This window comes from Macaca fascicularis, chromosome 16 (assembly GCF_037993035.2).
Source record: "Macaca fascicularis isolate 582-1 chromosome 16, T2T-MFA8v1.1".
NCBI lineage: Eukaryota > Metazoa > Chordata > Mammalia > Primates > Cercopithecidae > Macaca > Macaca fascicularis.
In genome coordinates this window covers 6,507,031-6,527,297 of record NC_088390.1, presented here as the reverse complement: position 1 = coordinate 6,527,297, position 20,267 = coordinate 6,507,031, and the positions used below count along the sequence as shown (strand labels likewise).

At 55.2% G+C, this 20,267-nt stretch overlaps 1 protein-coding gene across 2 annotated transcripts in view; it reads left to right on the top strand.

The window, feature by feature from the left end:
* The window catches only part of PITPNM3 (PITPNM family member 3), a 107,594-nt gene that overhangs the window by 74,474 nt on the left and 12,853 nt on the right, over positions 1-20,267 (top strand). For both annotated transcript variants that reach the window (XM_045375501.3, XM_045375499.3), the window contains 11 exons: positions 103-338; positions 5,251-5,440; positions 5,886-6,008; positions 6,769-6,953; positions 9,538-9,713; positions 11,335-11,505; positions 12,797-12,991; positions 13,742-13,890; positions 15,816-15,932; positions 19,381-19,497; positions 19,835-19,983. In XM_045375501.3, the coding sequence (XP_045231436.2) occupies positions 103-338; positions 5,251-5,440; positions 5,886-6,008; positions 6,769-6,953; positions 9,538-9,713; positions 11,335-11,505; positions 12,797-12,991; positions 13,742-13,890; positions 15,816-15,932; positions 19,381-19,497; positions 19,835-19,983 (1,808 nt within the window). The remainder of the gene's footprint in view (positions 1-102; positions 339-5,250; positions 5,441-5,885; positions 6,009-6,768; positions 6,954-9,537; positions 9,714-11,334; positions 11,506-12,796; positions 12,992-13,741; positions 13,891-15,815; positions 15,933-19,380; positions 19,498-19,834; positions 19,984-20,267) is intronic.

Below are 20,267 nucleotides of genomic sequence, written 5' to 3'. Positions count from 1 at the left end.
GTGTGTGTCCCTGTGTGTGTCCCTGTGTGTGTGTGTCCCTGTGTGCCTCCCCCTACCCCAGCCGCCTTTCTCTTTCTGTATCCCAACCGCCTTGGCTCTCAGGAAGGCTGCCCGCAGCGCTCCTGCAAGACGCATGTCCTCCTGCTGGTCCTGCACGGGGGAAACATCCTGGACACGGGTGCCGGGGACCCGTCCTGCAAGGCAGCCGACATCCACACCTTCAGCTCCGTGCTGGAGAAGGTCACACGAGCCCACTTCCCTGCTGCCCTGGGCCACATCCTCATCAAGTTCGTCCCCTGTCCTGCCATCTGCTCTGAGGCTTTCTCGCTCGTCTCTCAGTGAGTCCATTTCTGCTTGTTTGGACTGGTTGGGGTTAGTGGGGGGACTACGTGGAGGGGCTTCCCCCACAACATGGACCCCATGGGCCGGTGGGTACCTGCAGGGACTCTCCAGGATGTCAGATCCTGATGAAACACAAGCATCCCTGGTGGAAGGTGTTGGGAAGAGTCCTCCGCCTGGGCCTGGGTGTGCCGGGGTCCTGTGAAATCTTGAGGCACTTCCTGTGTTCAACAAGCCTGCTCTGTTTGGCCCAGATAAAGACACTGAGTGTCGAGAGGTTGAGCAGTTTCCCCCAGGGTTGCCCAGCCCATGGAGACAGGAGTCAAACTCGGCCACACAGTCGCAGCCAAGTAGGAATCTGAAAAACACGAATGGTGTTTCTCCTTTGCTCTCACACCGTAACAGTCCACACAGGATACTTCCGGGGCCACATGTGAGGGGCTGTTTCCGTGTATACCAAGCAGTCAGTTCTGCTGTGGGCACCAGCTGGGTGCCCTCCAATTCAATTCCGCCACTGTCTACCTGCAGATAGCATCAGATCCACGGGGTGAGAGCTTGGTCCCACAAGACTGCCCCAAACTTCCGACACCGATACCGTGCCCCAGTTTGTTTTACCTGCACTGCTGACAGCACAGCTTCCAGCTGGGGTTCTCGCAACCCTGTCACCGGGTTCAATTAATTGCTAGATGGGCTCACAGAACTCAGGAAAATGCTGAATCACATTTACTGGTTTATTATAAAGGATACAGATGAAGAGAGGCATAAGGTGAGGTATGGGAGAAGGGACGTGGAGCTTCCCTAGGTGTGCCGGCCTCTAGAAACCTCCACACGTTCAGCTCTCTGGAAGCTCTCCTGTCCTTTTGTCTCTTGAATGGAGGTGTCACTGGCCAGGCATGACTGACAACGTAGATATGTGGTTGGACAAAAAGGGTCTGACATTCAGGCCGAGTGGGGAAACCCCGCAGGGCCTGTCTGCTCAGATGCTTCTTGGCCTCTCCACAGCATTCCTTCCTCCTCGGTATGGGGCAGGACCCCCCTGAAACGAGGGTCTCCTGACCTCAATCCAACAAGGGAGGTCAGAGAATTTCTTCACAGCCAGCTCCAAGACAGAAAGGTGGGGGAAAGTTCCTGCCTGGGGAGAGAATTAAAGGAGGGCAGGAGAATGTCAGAGAGAGAGAGAGAGAGAGATTGATTCTGTTTTCCAAGGCCTAAATGCCCCAACATTATAACAACGGCTACGGGAGCCAGGAACTTTGGACAAACCTATCTATCTATTCTCTCTCTCTCTCTCTCTCTCTCTCTCTCTTTCTATTTATCTAGGTATTCATCCATCCATCCATCCATCCGTCCATCTATCCGTCCATCCTCATCACTCTATCCATCCATCTATCCATCCATCCATTATCTCTGTCTGTCTATCTATCTATCTATCTATCTATCTATCTATCTATCTATCTATCTATCTGATCTATCTGTCTACCTCATGATATCACAGTGCTGTGATGGAGGAGGAACAGGGCACTGTGGGCTCTCCGAGAAAGGCCAGAGAGGACTTCCTGGAGCAGTGACTTTTGGGTTTGCATACCATGGCTAAGTGTGTGGGCTCTCAGGCCGCATGGATCTGAATCCTGGCTGTGTGATCAGGGGAACGTGTTGAACCTCTCCTTATCTCAGTTTCCTAATCTATACAATGAAGGTAGCCTTAGTAAATAACCTCTCAGGGTGGCTGTGAAGAGTCTGTGTGCTAATGTGTGTGAAGCACTCAACACAGTGTCCAAAACGTAGAAAGTGCATAGGGATGCCAGTCTCGGGGATGCCAGCCTTGGGGATGCCAACCTTAGGGATGCCAGCTGTGGGGATCCAGCCATGGGGATACTAGCCTCGGGGATACTAGCCTTGAGGATGCCAGCCTTGGGGATGCTAGCCTTGGGGATGCCAGCCTTAGGGATGCCAGCTGTGGGGATCCAGCCATGGGGATACTAGCCTCGGGGATACTAGCTATGGGGATACCAAGCTTGGGGATACTAGCCATAGGGATGCCAGCCTTAGAGATCCAGCCATGGGGATGCCAGCCTTGGGGATACTAGTCTTGGGAATACTAGCCATGGGGATGCCAGCCTTAGGGATGCCTGCTGTGGGGATCCAGCCATGGGGATACTAGCCTTGGGGATACTAGCTATGGGGATGCCAGCCTTGGGGATGCTAACCTTGGGGATGCCAGCCTTGGGGATGCTAACCTTGGGGATGCCAGCCTTGGTGATGCCAGCTGTGGGGATCTAGCCATAGGGATACTAGCCTCGGGGATACTAGCTATGGGGATGCCAAGCTTGGGGATACTAGCCATAGGGATGCCAGCCTTAGAGATCCAGCGATGGGGATGCCAGCCTTGGAGATACTAGCTGTGGGGATCTAGCCATGGGGATGCCAGCCTTGGAGATGCGATGCTAGCCTCAGGGATACTAGCCATGCGGATGCCAGCCTCGGAGATGCTAACCATGGGGATGCCAGCCTCGGGGATGCTAGCTGTCACTCACATCATCTTCCTCCTGGCTGGAAGAGGGGCTCTCTCTGCAGGTGGAGAGTGGGCTGGGGAGGGAGACTTCCAGCTCGCAGTAGGGAACCCAGCTGGTGGGGAGAAAGGAGGGACGGATGTGTGCACAGAAGGGCTGGCTGAGCACCGGGTAGCTTGCTCACTGCTGACGCTGGCATATCCTTGCCCACTGTGGGCCCTGGTACCTGTGGGGGACAAACTGAGGGGACCTCCAGGGTGTGGGGCCTCTGGGAGCTCCACCCACTGCTCTAGGCCCTGAGGACTGCAGTGCTCCCCGCCTACCTGTCCTGTTGAACTAGCTAAAAGTAAGTGCCTGGGCCGAGTGGATACCTAGATTCTCAGCAGTCATATGTGTAAAAAATGACCCAAATGCCTGCAGGGCCCAAATCCTGTAGGTATTTGGCAGATCGCTGGGGCTGGCAGCTGGGAACTTTCAGTCGGGGGCAGGAGGGAGGCCTCTGCACCTCCATTGTGCCTCTCCCCCTCACAGGACCCTGCCAGAGACTTGGGGCCGCTGCAGAGCCCAGCCCTCAGGCAGGGCCCTCATACCCTGGGGCTCCGGAGCTGGGGAAGGTGGGAAGAGGCCCCTAGCAGGGTGCCAGGTGTGTGGGGCACACCGCACCCCCGATTCCCCAGGAGAATGGGAGCCACTGTTCTCAGTCAGATGTGGCTCTGAGGAGGGCTCCGTGCGGGGAGGGCCAGAGTCCCCTGCCCTGGAGCTTCCAGCTGGTTGGGAGAGAGCATGGGCAAGCCCCTTCCCTTCCCTGGGCCTTCCTTTTCCCCCTCTGGATAGGGGGAAAGTCAGAGACTCTGATTTATCTGCATTCCTTGGACACCACCAGGAATTGCGGGCAGATCTCCATCAGAGTTGGAAGGAAGGAAGGAGATTAGGTCCGTAATTCCGCAACCTGGCTAATTGCCCAAATCCCTGGTGTGATTCTTGTTAAACTGCGAGATGTCCAGGCCTCCCCCGGGCGGTGGCTGATTCAGGAGGGAGGTGCCCCGGAATCTGCATCTCTGACACCTGCTCACTGCCTAGCTGGTGGCATAGCATGTTCCCTTGTCACTCTGCCAGTCCAGGACTTCACTGTGCAAGTTCATCATCCATCTCAGGAACCCCTCTACCTGTACCCAGGACATCTGACCTCCAGAGCTGGGTCACCTCTATCTCCAGGAAGACGGATGGCCCAGCCATTCGCGGGCCGGCAGGAGGGAGCTTAGTTCTCCCCCAGGCAGCTCCTTGCCAGGGCCATTCATCACCCCGTAATCACGGCTGGGAGGGAGCTCTTTCTCAGCTAATTAAAATCTCTCCGCTGCAATCGAGGCCTGTTTCCTCTAATTTGTGTTCTTTGGAGATGAGGAATGGCTGACAGGGCCAACCTTGTACACCACGAGGACTCTGCCACCTGCTGAGAGTGCTCGAGCCCTGTCACCTGCCCCAGATTCTGTCGAGTGCCAGTGGGATCTGCATTGGGCTCCATCAGCCTGAGCTTGGGCTAAGGGGGAAGGGCAGGCTCTGGACAGGGGTGGAGAGTTCCCAGCCTCCCGCTATGGTCCTTCCTAACCAGCCAGGTCCGACAATGCACCTGGGTCGGAAGCCCCAGGGAACAGAAGCAGAGGTTGGGGCAGAGGCAGGGGCAGGTGACTCGGAGGCACTGGTCTCAAGTGAGTCTGAGCTGCCCAGAGAGGGAGGCATTTCCTAGTGGGAAGGTAGGGAGTTGAGGGCACCAATGCAAAGTCTGGACAATCTGCTGACTGGACACTGTTGGGCAGGCTCTCAGCCCCCTCTGGGGTCACAGAACTTTCTGCAAAGCTAATGAAAGCTCTGATCTTCTCCCAGTGACACAGTGAACACATCATGTCTGTAGCCGTGTGCCCAGCTCCAAGCTGTGGCCAACATGTGAACCCCAAGCCTGGCATGCCCTGTCTCCTCCTTTCCCAGCTTCTTCAAAGCCTTCCATGAGGCCTAGTTCAAGCCCCACCTCCTCCAGGAAGTCTGCCATGATGATATGTTCCACACTAGCTGACTCCTCAGCTGACTTCTTCCTCTATGATTGGGGTATCCTTTGGGGCCATGCAGAAGAGGGCAATAGAGACCACAGTCACAGGGACCCCAGGACCCACACCCATGGCCAACACAGGAAGGACACACAGGGAGTCAGCGTAGGCTTGAATCCTCTTCCCCTCTCCTCCCCACACTGCCTGTGTTCTGTGTCACCAGGCTCCCGCCTGGGTCTTCCTGAAGGGTCCCGGGAGCCCAATTCCGGGCCAGTACGCGCTCTCTTCTGCCTGATTCTCAGCCCCAAACCTGCCAACCTGCCCGATCCTGGCTGGGCTCACCTTGGGCCCCCTGTCTGCAGCCTGAACCCCTACAGCCACGATGAGGGCTGCCTCAGCAGCAGCCAGGACCACGTCCCTCTGGCCGCCCTTCCCCTGTTGGCCATCTCCTCCCCGCAGTACCAGGACGCTGTCGCCACCGTCATCGAGCGAGCCAACCAGGTCTACAGAGAGTTCCTGAAGTCCTCCGATGGGATCGGCTTCAGTGGGCAGGTAGGACAGCCCGCCCTCCCCTCCTCTCCCCTCCCCCGTTCCGGCCCCTGCCTGGGACAGAGGCTGGAATCTACTGAAAAGAACAAGGCCAGGCTGTTCTCGAATCAGCCTCGGAGCTCAAAGTCGGCTTTTGAGATCTCTGAGTTTGCCCTCATTTTACAGATGGAAAAACGGAGGCCAACAGTCTGAGTTCTGATTCTGAGCCCATGCTGCTCTCCAGCCCAAGTCTGACCCCTGAGAATAGCCTTCTCCCCGTCCTTGGGCTGACCTGGGCCGACGTCAACCCTGACCCCCCAGTTTGCACACTGTTTCCCAATTGGGCTCTCTCAATGCCTCCCAAGAACGAGTTCTCATTCTCCTGTGAGGAGGCAGCACTGCTCTGGCTGGGTGTGGGGTGAGGGGTCAGCAATGGGCAGGCCTACAGTCCCAGCTGCATCTCTTCTAGGTATGTCTCATCGGGGACTGTGTAGGGGGCCTCCTGGCCTTCGATGCCATCTGCTACAGTGCAGGGCCCTCAGGGGACAGCCCTGCCAGCAGCAGCCGGAAGGGGAGCATCAGCAGCACCCAGGTACGGCTAGGGGGCAAGACTGCGGGAGGGCTGTGCCCACAGAGGTAGGGCCCGCCCCTCAGGGAGACAGTGCTGGTTCTTCACGTTGGCATCATGACATCCAGGTTACAAAGAAGTGTATCATAATCCGGCTGGGCGCAGTGGCTCATGCCTGTAATCCCAGCACTTTGGGAGGCCGAGTTGGGCAGATCACTTGAGGTCAGGAGTTTGAGACTAGCCTGGCCAACATGGTGAAATCCCATCTCTACTAAATACAAAAATTAGCCGGGCATGGTGGTGCGCGCCTGTAATCCCAGCTACTCGGGAGGCTGAGGCACGAGAATCACTTAAACCCAGGAGGCGGAGTTTGCAGTGAGCCAAGATCGTACCACTGTACTCCAGCCTGGGTGACAGAGGGAGACTCTGTTTCAAAAAAGAAAAAAAAAAAAAAAGAAAAAGAAGAAGTGTATTCCTAATCCCATAAGAGTAGCCGAGGATTATTATGACAGGTGTGGAAACTGAGGCCCGGAGAGCTGGATTTGGCTCCTTCGACAGCCGTCCAGCGTCCCAGCGGGAATGTCAATCCTGTGGATGCGGGAGAGAGCCTATGCCTAAAATCCTACCGTGATTATGACGTGGCTTCCTGTGTCTTTTGGAAGAAGGGTAGCCCCTCACATCTTAGGATGAAGGGGTTGGTTTGTGCTTGAGGGGAGGAGACAGGGCCCCAGAGTCTCCCGTGACAACAGTCCTTTTTTCTCCTGCCCCCTGTTCGGTCCCAAAGGACACCCCAGTTGCGGTGGAGGAAGATTGCAGCCTGGCCAGCAGCAAGCGTCTCAGCAAAAGCAACATTGACATCTCCAGTGGGTTGGAGGATGAGGAGCCCAAGAGGCCGTTGCCACGGAAACAGAGCGACTCCTCCACCTATGACTGCGAGGCCATCACCCAGCATCATGCCTTCCTCTCAAGGTAGCCCCTCCCTGTCCCCTGCTTGCATTCTGTCAAAGCACCCAGAAGCAAGAAGACCTTGGCTCAGAGTCAACTGGGAGGGCTGTGACCAGTCATATGTCCCAGGCCCTTCCGTGGGGGCCCATAGATAAGCATTGAAATGCTGGGACCGAGGCCACTGGCCATCCGCCCTGCACTGAGGGACCGAGGCCACTGGCCATCCGCCCTGCACTGAGGGACCAAGGCCACTGGCCATCCGCCCTGCACTGAGGGACCAAGGCCACTCGCCGTCAGCCCTGCAATGAGGGACCGAGGCCACTGGCCATCCGCCCTGCACTGAGGGACCGAGGCCACTCATCGTCGGCCCTGCACTGAGGGACCGAGGCTACTTGCCATCAGCCCTGTACTGAGACTCTGGAACCTGGTCCCTGTCCCTGCCTTGCTCGGACTTGCAGAGAGACTGGGAACAGTCGTCTTTTTCTGAGCCTCGGCTTTTCTTCTGCAAAAAGATAAATGCTGCCCAGCCTGCTTCACTGCATGGTTTTAAGAACCTGGTGGAATAACGGCTGTGACTATTTTTTGTGAGTCACCCTAGGTGTGCGTTGTTATTTCTCACAGGGAAAGAGAGGGCCAAGTAGGGGTCACGCGGCCAGTAAGGGAAGAGCTGGGAATGTCATTCTGGTCTCCCTATCCCACGTTCAGTGCTTTCTAATCCAACACACTTTTGTTTGTGGGCCAGGCAGTTTCCTCTACAGAACTGCCTACCCTTTACCTTTCTAGAAGAGACATGCTCATCAATATGGGCTAAACACATTATCTGCACATTAATTCAGCTTACAAATTAATTGAACTTGGACCCCAATTGGAAGGAAAGCCTCTTTCTTTCTCCTTCCTCCTTACCCAAGTGGTACCTTGAGGTCATTACAACATTTGGAAAATATATCATCTCACCACCCAGAGGAAGCCAATCGTCTCACTGTTAACATTGAGACTATTTCCTTCTACATGCTTTTAAGATCGTTTTACTTAAAAAAAAAAAAAAAAAAAAAACCCTTTACATTGTGATCTTTTCCTGATATAATTAAAAATACTTGATAAATATTCTTAATGGCAATATAATATCGAGTGAATGGAGATCAGTTTACTTAATCCCTATAATTAGGCATTTTGGCTATTTCCAATTCCTTAGCAGTATAAATAGCCCTACAGTGAACATTTTTGTGCATAAACATTAGCGTGTATATTAGGGTGATTATATTTGGATGGACTCCTGGAGGAAGAGTTACTAGGTCAAAGGCTCTGCCCATTGAAATCTCTGAATGTTTAAAGCCTTGCTGACAGATGATCCTTCAGAAAAGCAGCTACCTTCTAGTGAGGCTTGCAAGGTGAAAAAAAATCTCAACATTCCTGGTTCATCCTTGAAAAATCCTTTAGGAGAGCCCCAAATTGGGAGAGTGACGAGAAGTTGGAGGCTTCCAGGAGCTGGTCTGACACAGCCAGCTTTCCCCTCTGGTGCAGGGACAGATAGTGGTTTCTCTGGCAATTAAGTAGTTGGCGTGTGTTTAGGGACCACGCTGTACATGAAATATGTATTGTTAAACATCAGAGTCATCGTCTCACTGTGAGATGCTCACACTGCGAGAGGCAGGAGGGAGTGTGGGGACTGAGGATTCAACTTTGGCGACTCGCTCACTCCCGAGGGTAGGGCCCTTGTCCCCACGATTTCAATGGCTCTTTCTAAAGTTTGTTCTCCTCTAACTCAAGTAGTTTAGTTGCTTTGCATTCAGTTAATCGATTCACTTCAAGCTGTAGCTAATGCTGGCTGGAAGGTAAGGAAGGTGCCCAGGTTTCCTTCTGATTCTCAGCGCCCTACTCTGGGTCTGTGGCTGAACGTAACTCGGATTCTTCCCGCGGCAGTGGGCACCTGGGTTGGAAATGGTTGGAATTCTGTGTGTCTCACATTTTTCTCCTTAAGCTCTACTTCATCTGTGGGCTGGGGCTGGGGGTGGGGAGACCAAGCTGTTTGCATCTGTGTCTGCGGGTTGCCTGGAACGGGAGTTAGGATGAAAGCCCTGATGCCAGCAGAACAGAACTGACGTTAGCCAGCTGGGTGCTGGGCAGGCTGGGCTTGTCTGATACACAGTGCAGGAATCCTCAGCGTGGCCATCACAAAGCCAGCGTGATGAGGCAGGCCTGCCGGTGTGTAGGATGCTCGGGCGCCCCAGGTGCTCATCCTGTTTCTGTAAGTAACATTTTATTGGATCCAAGCCATGCATATTTAATCACTGTCCATGGGCGCGTTCGTGCTGCAACGGCAGAGTTAACTTGATGCAATGGAGACCACACAGTTCACGAAGTCTGAAATACTGACTCTGGCCCTTTGCAGAAAAAGTTTGTTGATTCCTTTTCTAGTCAAATATCAGCCAGGCCTTGGTGGCCAGTGCTGACTGTAGGTGGTGTGCAGTAGGTGGACTCTCAGCCCCGTCCCAGAGATGGAGGGTTGGGCACTCTGTGCTCAGAATTCAGGCTGTGCTGCTGAGTGAACACTCCCGCATTTTCGGTCCTTCCCTGACCTGCCCTGCCCTGCATCCTCCTCCCTCCACAGCATCCACTCCAGCGTGCTAAAGGATGAGTCTGAGACCCCGGCGGCGGCGGCAGGGCCACAGCTCCCCGAGGTCAGCCTGGGCCGCTTTGACTTCGATGTGTCCGACTTCTTCCTCTTTGGCTCGCCACTGGGCCTGGTCCTGGCCATGCGGAGGACGGTGCTGCCTGGGCTGGACGGTAGGGATGGTGTGGGCGGGGGCCTGAGGTGCCCGTGTGTCACTAGGGCCACCGTGTCAGGGCCTCGGAATGAGGGGAGTGGAGTCGGGGATGGGGACAGGAGGGTCACAGAGTTGGGATAGGTGGAAAGAGAGGAGAGAGGGTGGAGGGAGAGAGGAGCCGATTCCCTCCCGCCACAGGACCACAGGACGAAGGTGAGGCAGCTTCAGATGGATTTCACTCTCCATATCAAGTGCCCCTGGCTCTTTGTGGCCCCATTGTCCAGTGGTCATACCCTATGGGGAAGAGAAGACAGAATATTCACCCTCTTGCCTCCCACCCTCTCCTTCTCCTGTACTGAGACAGACACGACTGCCAGGTTGGTCTCACCACCCACCCCCGCATAGCCCCAGGACCACTGCAAGTGCCTTTGCTCTACACAATACCTGCAACTTTTTTTTTTTTTTTTTTTTTTTTTGAGATGGAGTCTCACTCTATCGCCCAGGCTGGAGTGCAGTGGCGCGATCTCAGCTCACTGCAACCTCTGCCTCCTGGGTTAAAGCAATTTTCCTGCCTCAGCCTCCTTAGTAGCTGGGATTACAGGCGCCCACCATGACGCCTGGCTAATTTTTGTATTTTTGGTAGAGATGGAGTTTCACCATGTTGGCCAGGCTGGTCTCGAACTCCTGACCTCAAGAGATCCGCCCGCCTCGGCCTCCCAAATTGCTGGGATTACAGGCGTGAGCCACCGCGCCCGGCTAAGCTAATACCTGCAACCTTGAATGCCTTTTCCTGCTCCTCTAAAAATGTACACACCAGGTGATTGGCACCAGCGGGCATGGGGGTGGGGAGGGTAGCCGTGACTCTTAAGGACTGAAGCACAGACCGTCTGAGGCTGCAGGGCACCTTGGGTATCCACAGATCCATGCTTTTGGCCAGAGTTTACTGCTGAACTACGATATGGAACAGATAAAGTGGGAAGGGTTCTGGTAGAAATGGAGGCGCGGAGGCAGAACTCCATGGTTGCCCTCAATGTCACTAGTGAACCCTAGGGCTTCTGGGATGCTAAAGGGTCCAGTCCCTGTTCTAGAAGGACAGGGAGGCCCGCCGATGAGGTGGAGGCCTCAGTGGAGACACCTGCTGGTCAGCGAGAGACGTGTTCCACCAACTCTGGCAAACCTGGAACTCCGCAGCAGCAGGCCTGGGAATGGAGTGTTTACAGCTGTGAGGCCTGCGGAAGGGGCAGCTGACCTGCCTGAAGGAACCTGGGTTGGCTTCCTAGGTCAGGTGGTAACTGAGTGAAAACCGGAAGAATCTAAAAGAGTTGCCCCATGGAAATGGTGGAGGGAAGGCCCGCAAGGAGAAGGGATGGTTTGAGCAAAGGCACAGAGAAAGGAAAGCTGCAAGCCTGATTGAGGAAGGGCAGCTGTGCACCACGGCTGCAGTGCTGAGTGCCTATCACTGCACTCCTGGGTGGGGAGACAAACTGAACGTAACGGCTTTGTTCCCGTGGGGAGCAGGGAGCCCGGGGAGGCTCTTGAGAGGGGAGGAGGCTACTCCAGGCTACACTCCAGGGAGCCTCCTAGGGCCCAGGGAGCAGGTATTAGAAAGGGGCTTCCTTCTGTCTTCCCACTCACCCCAGGCTTCCAGGTGCGTCCTGCCTGCAGCCAGGTCTACAGCTTCTTCCATTGCGCAGACCCCTCTGCCTCACGGCTTGAGCCACTGCTGGAGCCTAAGTTCCACCTGGTGCCGCCTGTCAGCGTGCCTCGCTACCAGAGGTTCCCACTGGGCGATGGGCAGTCCCTCCTCCTCGGTAGGTTCTTGGGGGTGGGAGAGAGTGTGCTGAGCTGGAGGTGGGGCCCCAGCCCGTTCAGCCCCCTCCAAGCTCTCAGCGAGCTCACCTGAGCAGGGGCTGTGAGAACAGAAGGTTAGCTGACTCCCCTGTCTTCAGAGTCGCCCACCTGTGCTAAGCACCTGCTCCATCTGAGGCATATTGGGGCTCAGAGACCCAGGCTCTGTCCCCCAACAGGCTCCCGGATGCACTCCTGTGGCCAGGGCTGGTGTAACACTTGAGCTTTCAGACCTGATGGCAGGTCCAGGGATCCGTGCTCCAAGCTATTTGTGAGTGCCCAGCCTGGACTCTGGAGGGGTAGGGCAGAAAGTGTGCCGTCCTGGTGGGCTTGATGGAAGAGGTGGCCTTTGATTAGGGTCCAGACAGGGGAGGTGCATTTGGACAGGTGGGGAAGAGCTAGAGGATGAGGACTGAGATCTTCTAGGTGGGGAGAACAGAAGGAGTGAGGGCAGGTGGTTTGGTGAAGAGCCAGTGGCCTCCAGGGTCAAGTGGGGTGACCCGGGCATGGATCGAGCGTGTCATCGATGGGAGGCCTGTAATGGACAGTCAGCAGCTTAGAAATCAGAGCCTTGGCTCCACGCCCTACTTGAGGACGTTTAGCCTAAGCCTGCTCAGAGGTTTATGTCAGGGATGGGGGAGCTGTGCTTGGGGCTGATTCAGGATTAAAAACCATGCCTTCCTCACCCCTAATTCAATGGAGCCTTTGTTTCCAAATCCCTGCCTTCCTGGAGCTTCACTAGGTCGGCTAGGCTGGAAACCCCCTCCCCCACGGGTCCCTCTTTGGTCAGGGGGCTCCCCTCCCTCCCCTGAGGCTATCCTAGCTCTCCGGCAGGAGTCCCCATTCCCTTCCAGAGGCAGCCTCCATCCGTTGTGGCGCAGGGGAGGAGTTGGGTAAGAGAGGACATGGCTGTGAGTCACTTCTGGGACCTCAGCTGGTGCTTTTGGGGCAATGTCCCAGATGCTCCCTCTGCAGCTTTATTGGGGGCAGAGGTGATGGCTGGGACTCTGCGTAACTCACAGCTGCAGGGAGGTAAATGCGGCGATGTGCTGTGGCAACGGGGTCCCTTCAGGCTCAGGGGGCTGGTGGGGTGGGCACAGTGAGAAGGGCAGGTGCCTGCTGGGCTGGCAAGTGAGCAGGGCCAGGGCTGGCTCTTCCAAGTGCCCAGCCTCCCACCTAGCACAGGGCTGGCACTGAGTGGGCAGCTCTGCTGGATACACGTGACTCAGCCTGACCTTGAAACTCCCCCTCCAGCTGATGCCCTACACACGCACAGCCCCCTCTTCCTGGAGGGCGGCTCCCGGGACAGCCCGCCACTTCCGGATGCCCCTGCCTCGCCCCGCCAGGCCTTGAGGTTCCGGCGCCCAGGACGGAGGATGAGCGAGGGAAGTTCCCACAGCGAAAGCTCGGAGTCCTCGGACAGCATGGCACCCATGGGGGCCTCCCGCAGTGAGTGAGGTCCTTTTGGGGCCCTGCCTGGACTCGGGGGAGGGGAGCCTTCCTCTAGGTGGTTGCTGGGTCACTGCTAGAGCTGCTGAGGGCAGGTCCTTGGGTGGGGAGAGGGTGAAGGAAGTCCTGGGGGCAGCTTCTGCTTTTAGAGAGCCGGGCGTCTGCTGGTGGAGATCCAGCATCGGTCCACATCCTCACTCTGGCCCCAGACTGAGCTCTGACCTTGGAGGAACCTTGACCTCTGACCCTGGACAGAGCCCTGAACGCTGACCCTGCCTCAAATCAGAGCTCTGACCTTGAAGAGAGCAGTGACCCCTGATTCCTGACGGGGTCTGAGCTTTGACCTCAAACAGAGCCCTGACCTCTGAACCTGGGCAGGGCTCTGACCTCTGACCATTAAGGAAGTCCTGAACCTCCAGACATAGTCTCCACCCCGACTTCAGGCAGAGCCCACTGGCAACTGCCACTGAGCGGCAGCCCTGGGTGAGACTGTGGACGTCTCTGTGGGTCTGGCCCTCCTTCCTGGGCACAGGCTTGGTGGGTACATCTTAGCGGAGGGCGGGTGGGTTTTGAGAAGGAAAGAGGAAGAGCAGTGCATTCCCCAGGCCTCCTTCAGGCCAGGGTGCGCCAGCCCAAACCTGTGCCCCACGCGACACATCCACCACTGGTCTGGGCAATGGGAGACCCCACTGCCCCTCGAGGGAGGCCCTGGGCTGGCCACACACCCTCACCTTCCTCTCCGACCCACAGTCACAGCCAAGTGGTGGGGAAGCAAGAGGATCGACTACGCCCTGTACTGCCCTGATGTCCTCACGGCCTTCCCCACCGTGGCCCTGCCCCACCTCTTCCACGCCAGCTACTGGGAGTCCACGGACGTGGTGGCCTTCATCCTGAGACAGGTACCACTGCGCAGTCGTGGGCCTGCCCACAGCCACCGCGAGGGGGTACCGCCCTTCTCCAGCTGGAGAGGAAGCTATTCCTGCAGACCCTGTTCAGCTTTTGGCCTTGATCCTAAGAGCATGGGGAAGGCATTGGAGCACCTACGTGAGTGGGGAGTGACATGACCAGAGAATGGGCTTCATAAAGACATTGGCTCCTGGGTGACTGATGGTATGGTACATTCTCGAAAATTAAATATAAACTACATAGGAGAATGTCCCAGTGTTTCAACTTGGAGACTGGAGTAGTCAGTTCCCACTCCCCACTGGGTCTCAGTGGTCTCATCTGCAGAACAGAAGGTATAGCAGAAAGGCCGGTGCCCAGAGGACAGCCTGGTCGGGAGGGAGTCTGGGGAGCTGGTAGGGGTCATGACGTTCATGAACAGCTGCGATGGCCAAGGTTGGGGGTATGGTTTTATATTGAGTTCAATGGGAAGCCGTTACAGGGCTGTGAGCAAGGGAAAAGCAGCAACAGGCTTGTGTTTTTTGAAGGAAACCCTGAGGCTGAGGTTGCTGTTTTCAGGGCAGGAGAGGAACCATGAAGCCTGTTGTGAGGCCAGTGCGGGGGTCCAGCTTAGACAGGAGGCTTGGACTAGGACAGGGAGTGAAGGCAAGATTTCCACAGAATGGCAAGATTTGCGTTACGGTGCGAGCACTTGCAGATGACCGCATTGTAGGAGAAAGAGGGGACCCAGAACGTCCTGTTTCTCACTTGAATGACTAAGGTGGTGCCATTTCCTGTACTTGGGGAAGAGCAGGGCTGGGCAGGGGGCGGAGGAAAGTGAGTTTTGTTTGTAGGTTCTTGGGGGTGGGAGAGAGTGTGCTAGGCTGGAAGTGGGTCCCCCGCCGGTGGCACCCAGGCCAGGGTGCTCCAGCGCAAACCTGTGCCCCCACGTGGCACATCCACCACTGGTCTGCATATGTGAAGTGTGAGATGCCTCTGAGGTGCTGGGATGGAAGGGAGTAGAGGAGTCTGGAACTTAGAGAAGACATCAGGATTCCAGAGAAAAATGTGGGTGTCATCAGAGCTTGGATGGCATTTAAAACTGGTGATGGGTGCCAGACCAAGGGAGCTCCTACAGAGAGGGCAGTTCAGAGATGAGTCCTGGAGCTCCCCCGGGAAGAGGAGGAGAAGCCACTGAAGGAGAGAAGAGGACATCCGTGAGGTTGGAGCACCCAGAGAGTGCGGGGAGAGGACCCCGGAGATAGGTGGGGTGGGAGTCACTGGGGCCTTGGCAAGAATGGCTTCCGTATAATGATTGAGAAGAAGCCTGACTGGAGTGGGTGCAGGAGGGATCAGGTGAGGAAGGAGCTGACAGTGTATGGGCTAAGTCCTCTGTGAGTGCTGCTGTGAAGGACAGCAGGGACGTGGCGGTCACTGGAGAGGCATGAGGAGTCCAAGAGAGCATTTTTTTAAGATGGGCAATATTGTGCGTATTTGAACGCTAAGGAGAGTGATCTAGCAGAGGGAGTCTAATCAACGCTGCGGGATTGACAGGGGAGCATGGCTGGAGCAATGTCCTCAAGAAGGGAGGAGGGGCTGGGATCAGGACTCAAGCCGGCCTTAAGGAAGGGCCACCTGTTATAACAGAGGGAGGGCAGAGAGTGGGGACAGATAGAGGTGGCTGCCAGGTTTGGGCACAGGGGGGCAGAGATTTCTCTCAGGAAGAGAGCCAACTGGGAGACTGCTCTGGCCCCAGCTGTCAGGACACGAATGCAGGGACACAGGTGCTGGGGTCTGCAGCCTCCTGATGGTTCCAGGCTGTGAGGTTGGGGGGTGGCAGGGGCAGGGCTCAGCTGGCCACAAGGTGGTGGGCGCTGACACCCTGGGAGGGAAGCAGAGGAGCCAGAAGACCTGACCGGGGCCTTGCTCGGCTCTTGGCCAGGTGATGCGCTACGAGAGCGTGAACATCAAGGAGAGCGCCCGCCTGGACCCCGCAGCGCTGAGCCCCGCCAACCCTCGGGAGAAGTGGCTTCGTAAGCGGACTCAGGTCAAGCTGAGGGTGCGTGCGTGCTCAGTTCGCATGCGGCTGGGACTGCGTCCTCTGGGAGGTGGGGCTGGCCTGGGGGTTGGGGCGTCCGCATGGCAGGTAAGCACTTCGGCTTGGGAGCTCAGCACCCAGACAGGCCAGGGCTCACACTCAGATGAGGCCCAGGCGCTGCAGCTGCAAGGGGCGTGAGTTGCTTCCCCAAGGCCTGGTTCCACAGGAGCCCTGAGGGCAGGGGTCCAAGATACTAGGGTTGGTGAGGAGATACCAGTTATGGGGCAATTGCTATATGCCAGGCTACAGTAGATGTGGACTTGAATCAGAAAGAGTCCTGGATCTCAGTCTCAGTTACCATTGAGTATGGCCTGGTGTGATATTTGATAGAGGAAGGCACAGATTAAGACAATTATGGAAAGAAGGATTGTCAGGGCAAATCATTCAGGGATTCTCTGAAGAGGCTCCTCTGTGGGGTATTGAAGGATGAATAGGAGTTTGAGGTATATACGTTTATTTATTCACTCAGCAAACGATCATCAGCGCCTACTCTGTCTCAGTCATTCTGGTAGAGAGTGGAGCATAGAGTTGTACAGACACAACCATTGCTATGGTAGGTACCTCCAGTCTGGCGAAAAGGCCAGACATGGACCCCAAGAACAGTCCTAAAAGGTAGAAGGAGATCAATCCTTCATGAACCAACTCTTTTTCGGTAAACATATTTATTGAGATAAAATCCACATATCCTATAATTTACCCATTTAGATACTACAATTCAGTGGATTTTAGTATAGTCACAGATGTGTGCAACAATTACCATGGTCAGTTTTAGAGCTTTTTCATAACCTCCAAAAAGCAGCTCTGTACCCTTTAGCTGACACTCCCTCACTTGCCCCAGGCACTCAGTAACTGACTTTCTGTGCCTGCAGAGTTGCCTATTCTGGACATTTCATTTCAGTGAAATGATGTCATATGTGACCATTTGTGTCTGACTGTTTCACGTAGCACACTGTCTTCGAGGTTCATCCACGCGGTCGCTGTGTCAGAAATTCCTTTCTGAGGCTGAATAATATCCCGTTGTATGGAGATGCTGTGTTTTGCTTATCCATTCACTGCCTGATGGACATTTGGGTTGTTTTCACCTATTTGTTTTTTGTTTGTTTGTTTGTTTGCTTTTGTTTTTGTTTTTTTTTTGAGACAGAGTCTTGCTCTGTTGCCCAGGCTGGAGTGCAATGGTGCAATCTCAACTTACTGTAACCTCCCCTCCCGGGTTCAAGTGATTCTTCTGCCTCAGCCTCCTGAGTAGCTGGGATTACAGGTGTTCACCACCATGTCCGGCTAATTTTTATTTGTTATGTTTTGTATTTTTAGTATAGATGGGGTTTCGCCATGTTGGCCACGCTGGTGTTTTCACCTTTTGGCTGCTATGAATAATGCTGCTAGGAACGTCCGTGTATAAGTTTTTGTGTCTTTCATTTCTCCTATGTTTTCATTTCTCTCGCGTATATGCCTAGAAGTGCAATTTCTGGATCAAATGGTAACTATGTTTAATCGTATAGGGAACTGCCAGACTGTTTTCCACAGTCACTGTACCATTTCACATTCCCACTGGCAATATATGAGGATTCTGATTTCTCTGCATCTTCAGCAACCCCTGTTATTATCTGCCTGTTTGATTCTAGTCATTCTGGTGGGTGTGACGGGGTATTTCATTGTGGTTTTGATTACATTTCCCTAATGACTAGTGATGCTGGATCTTTTCAGGTGCTTATATTCATGAACCAGCTGCTCCCTCTCCCCTGACAGTGCACCCGTAAGGGGGCCTGCGTCCCCTACCTGGCTGAGTGTCTCCAGTTTATCTCAGGGACCCCGTGCAGATGAGGTGTCTGCAGATATTTGTTGGATTGAATTAAAATGCGTGGGAATCGAAAGGAGGTTGAGAACATGTCTTTGAGGAGTCCGAGGAGTGTTTCTTGGCGATGATGACGCTGAGTCTTGTCATAGCGAATGGGCTGGAATGTGGGGGAAGAGGGCCAGGGATGGCACCTAGAGCCAGTGTGGGGGGCGGGGCGGCGGTGTGAGCAAAGGTCTGGAGGCTGCTGCAGAGCCTGGCAGAAAGGACCAGAAGGTGTGGATGGGGAGCAGCAGGAGACAGACTGAAGAGGTCATTCAGGCAAGGCTTGGAAAGCTAAGCTCAGGATCTGGACTCTACCCAGAGGGCACTGGGGAGCCTGGGAGGGTGTTAATGGATCTGTGCTTTATAAAGACAGAGGATCTGTTGCAGGGACTGCCTTTGAGTAAGGAGCTCCATTAGGAAGCTGTTAGCAGCATCCAGGCGATGTCGTTGTGGGAGAGACGACAATGTGGCCAACACAGTAAAGGAATGGTCACTAGATTGAGAGACTAGGGTCTTGGAGGCCAGGCTGGGAGTGGGGGCTGGTCGGGGCCAACACAGGCTGCAGAATGAACTGAAACCAGAAGTGAAGAAGATTAGGGAGGTTGAGACAGTCACAGTTAAAATGATGTAGCATCCAGGATTGCTCCAGGATAATCCCGGCGAGGCTGGGGCCAAGGCTGGGGAATTGGGCAAGGGAAGAATGAAACCAGGATGGCCATGAGTTCATTGCTAAGTGGTGGAGCAGGTGCCGGGAATACGAGGCTTTGTTACACTCTTTTCTCTCTCTCTACGCTTGTGCATTTGAAATTTTATCTTAAAAAAGAAAAAAACAAAAGACAGAGAGTAAATATCCGTTGGATGTGCGCCGTGATGTAGAAGAAAGAACCAAAGAAAGGCAGTTTCCAGCTCAGGGATCTAGAAGAGAAGGACAGGCTGTGAGGCCAGTTGTCCCCTCAGGGCCAAGCAGAGTCAAAAGCAGAGAACAGGCCGGGCGCGGTGGCTCACACCTATAGTCTCACAACTGTGGGAGGCCGAGGCAGGCAGATCACCTGAGGTCAGGAGTTCGAGACCAGCCTGATCAACATGGAGAAACCCTGTCTCTATTAAAAATATGAAATTAGTCAGGCGTGGAGGCACACGCCTGTAATCTCAGCTACTCGGGAGGCTGAGGCAGGAGAATTGCTTGAATCCGGGAGGCGGAGGTTGCCGTGAGCCGAGATCGCGCCATGGCACTCCAGCCTGGGCAACAAGAGCAAAACTCCATCTCAAAAACACAAAACACACAAAACAAAACAAAACAAACAAACAAAAAAACAAAAGCAGAGAACGTACAATGGCAGGAAGCCCTGGGCGCCTTTGGAGGACTCATGTCAGACGGCGTTTGGGGGACTCACGGTCTGTTTTTCTCCCACGTTCCCTGGAAACACATCTCTGAAACTCTAGCAGAAGTTAGTAGGGAGACATGATTCAGCAGGCTGATATGCCTGCAGCCAGTCTGAGGCACACTGTAATGATAAAGCAAGGTTGAGCCTCCCTTGCAAGGACTGAGCCAGCTTCTTTCTGTCCTTCCAGAATGTCACGGCTAATCACCGGGCCAACGATGTGATTGCTGCTGAAGATGGCCCCCAGGTCCTGGTGGGGCGGTTCATGTACGGTCCCCTCGACATGGTGGCTCTGACTGGAGAGAAGGTACCCAGGGCTGGGCCTCCCCTCCTCAGCCAGTCCACCTGTACCAGGTGCCTCGTGGAGCCACATGGCATGTGGGGTGAGGGTATCAGGAGGGCCGAGCTACCTGGGGTGGAAGCACAGGGCCAGGAGTCACTCACCTGCTTGGGCGGGCCGGGAAGGGTGAGCAAGGAGGAAAGGATGGGCTCAGAGTATCCAAGGATGAATGAGGAGCCAGGGTGGCAGGAGCCAGGGAATGTCAGACAGGGACCTCAGCCCAGATTTCCCCTGCCCAGCCCCTCTGCCAAGCCTGTAGCCCCTCAGCCTTCAGGGAATCCCCTGACCCCCTTCACTGCCACAGGTGGACATCCTGGTAATGGCAGAGCCGTCCTCAGGCCGCTGGGTACACCTGGACACAGAGATCACCAACAGTAGCGGTCGAATCACATACAACGTGCCACGGCCCCGGCGCCTGGGGGTCGGCGTCTATCCTGTGAAGATGGTCGTCAGGTAAGACCCAGGGGCCATTCTCAGGGGGGTTTCTCTCATTTCCATGGCCCTTCCATCCAGGCCTGTCTAGAATTTAGGGTCCTTGGGGTTCTTTTTTTTTTGAGACGGAGTCTCGCTCTGTCACCCGGGCTGGAGTGCAGTGGCGCGATCTCAGCTCACTGCAAGCTCCGCCTCCCGGGTTCCCGCATTCTCCTGCCTCAGCCTCCTGAGTAGCTGGGACTACAAGCGCCGGCCACCGCGCCCGGCTAGTTTTTTGTATTTTTAGTAGAGACGGGGTTTCACCG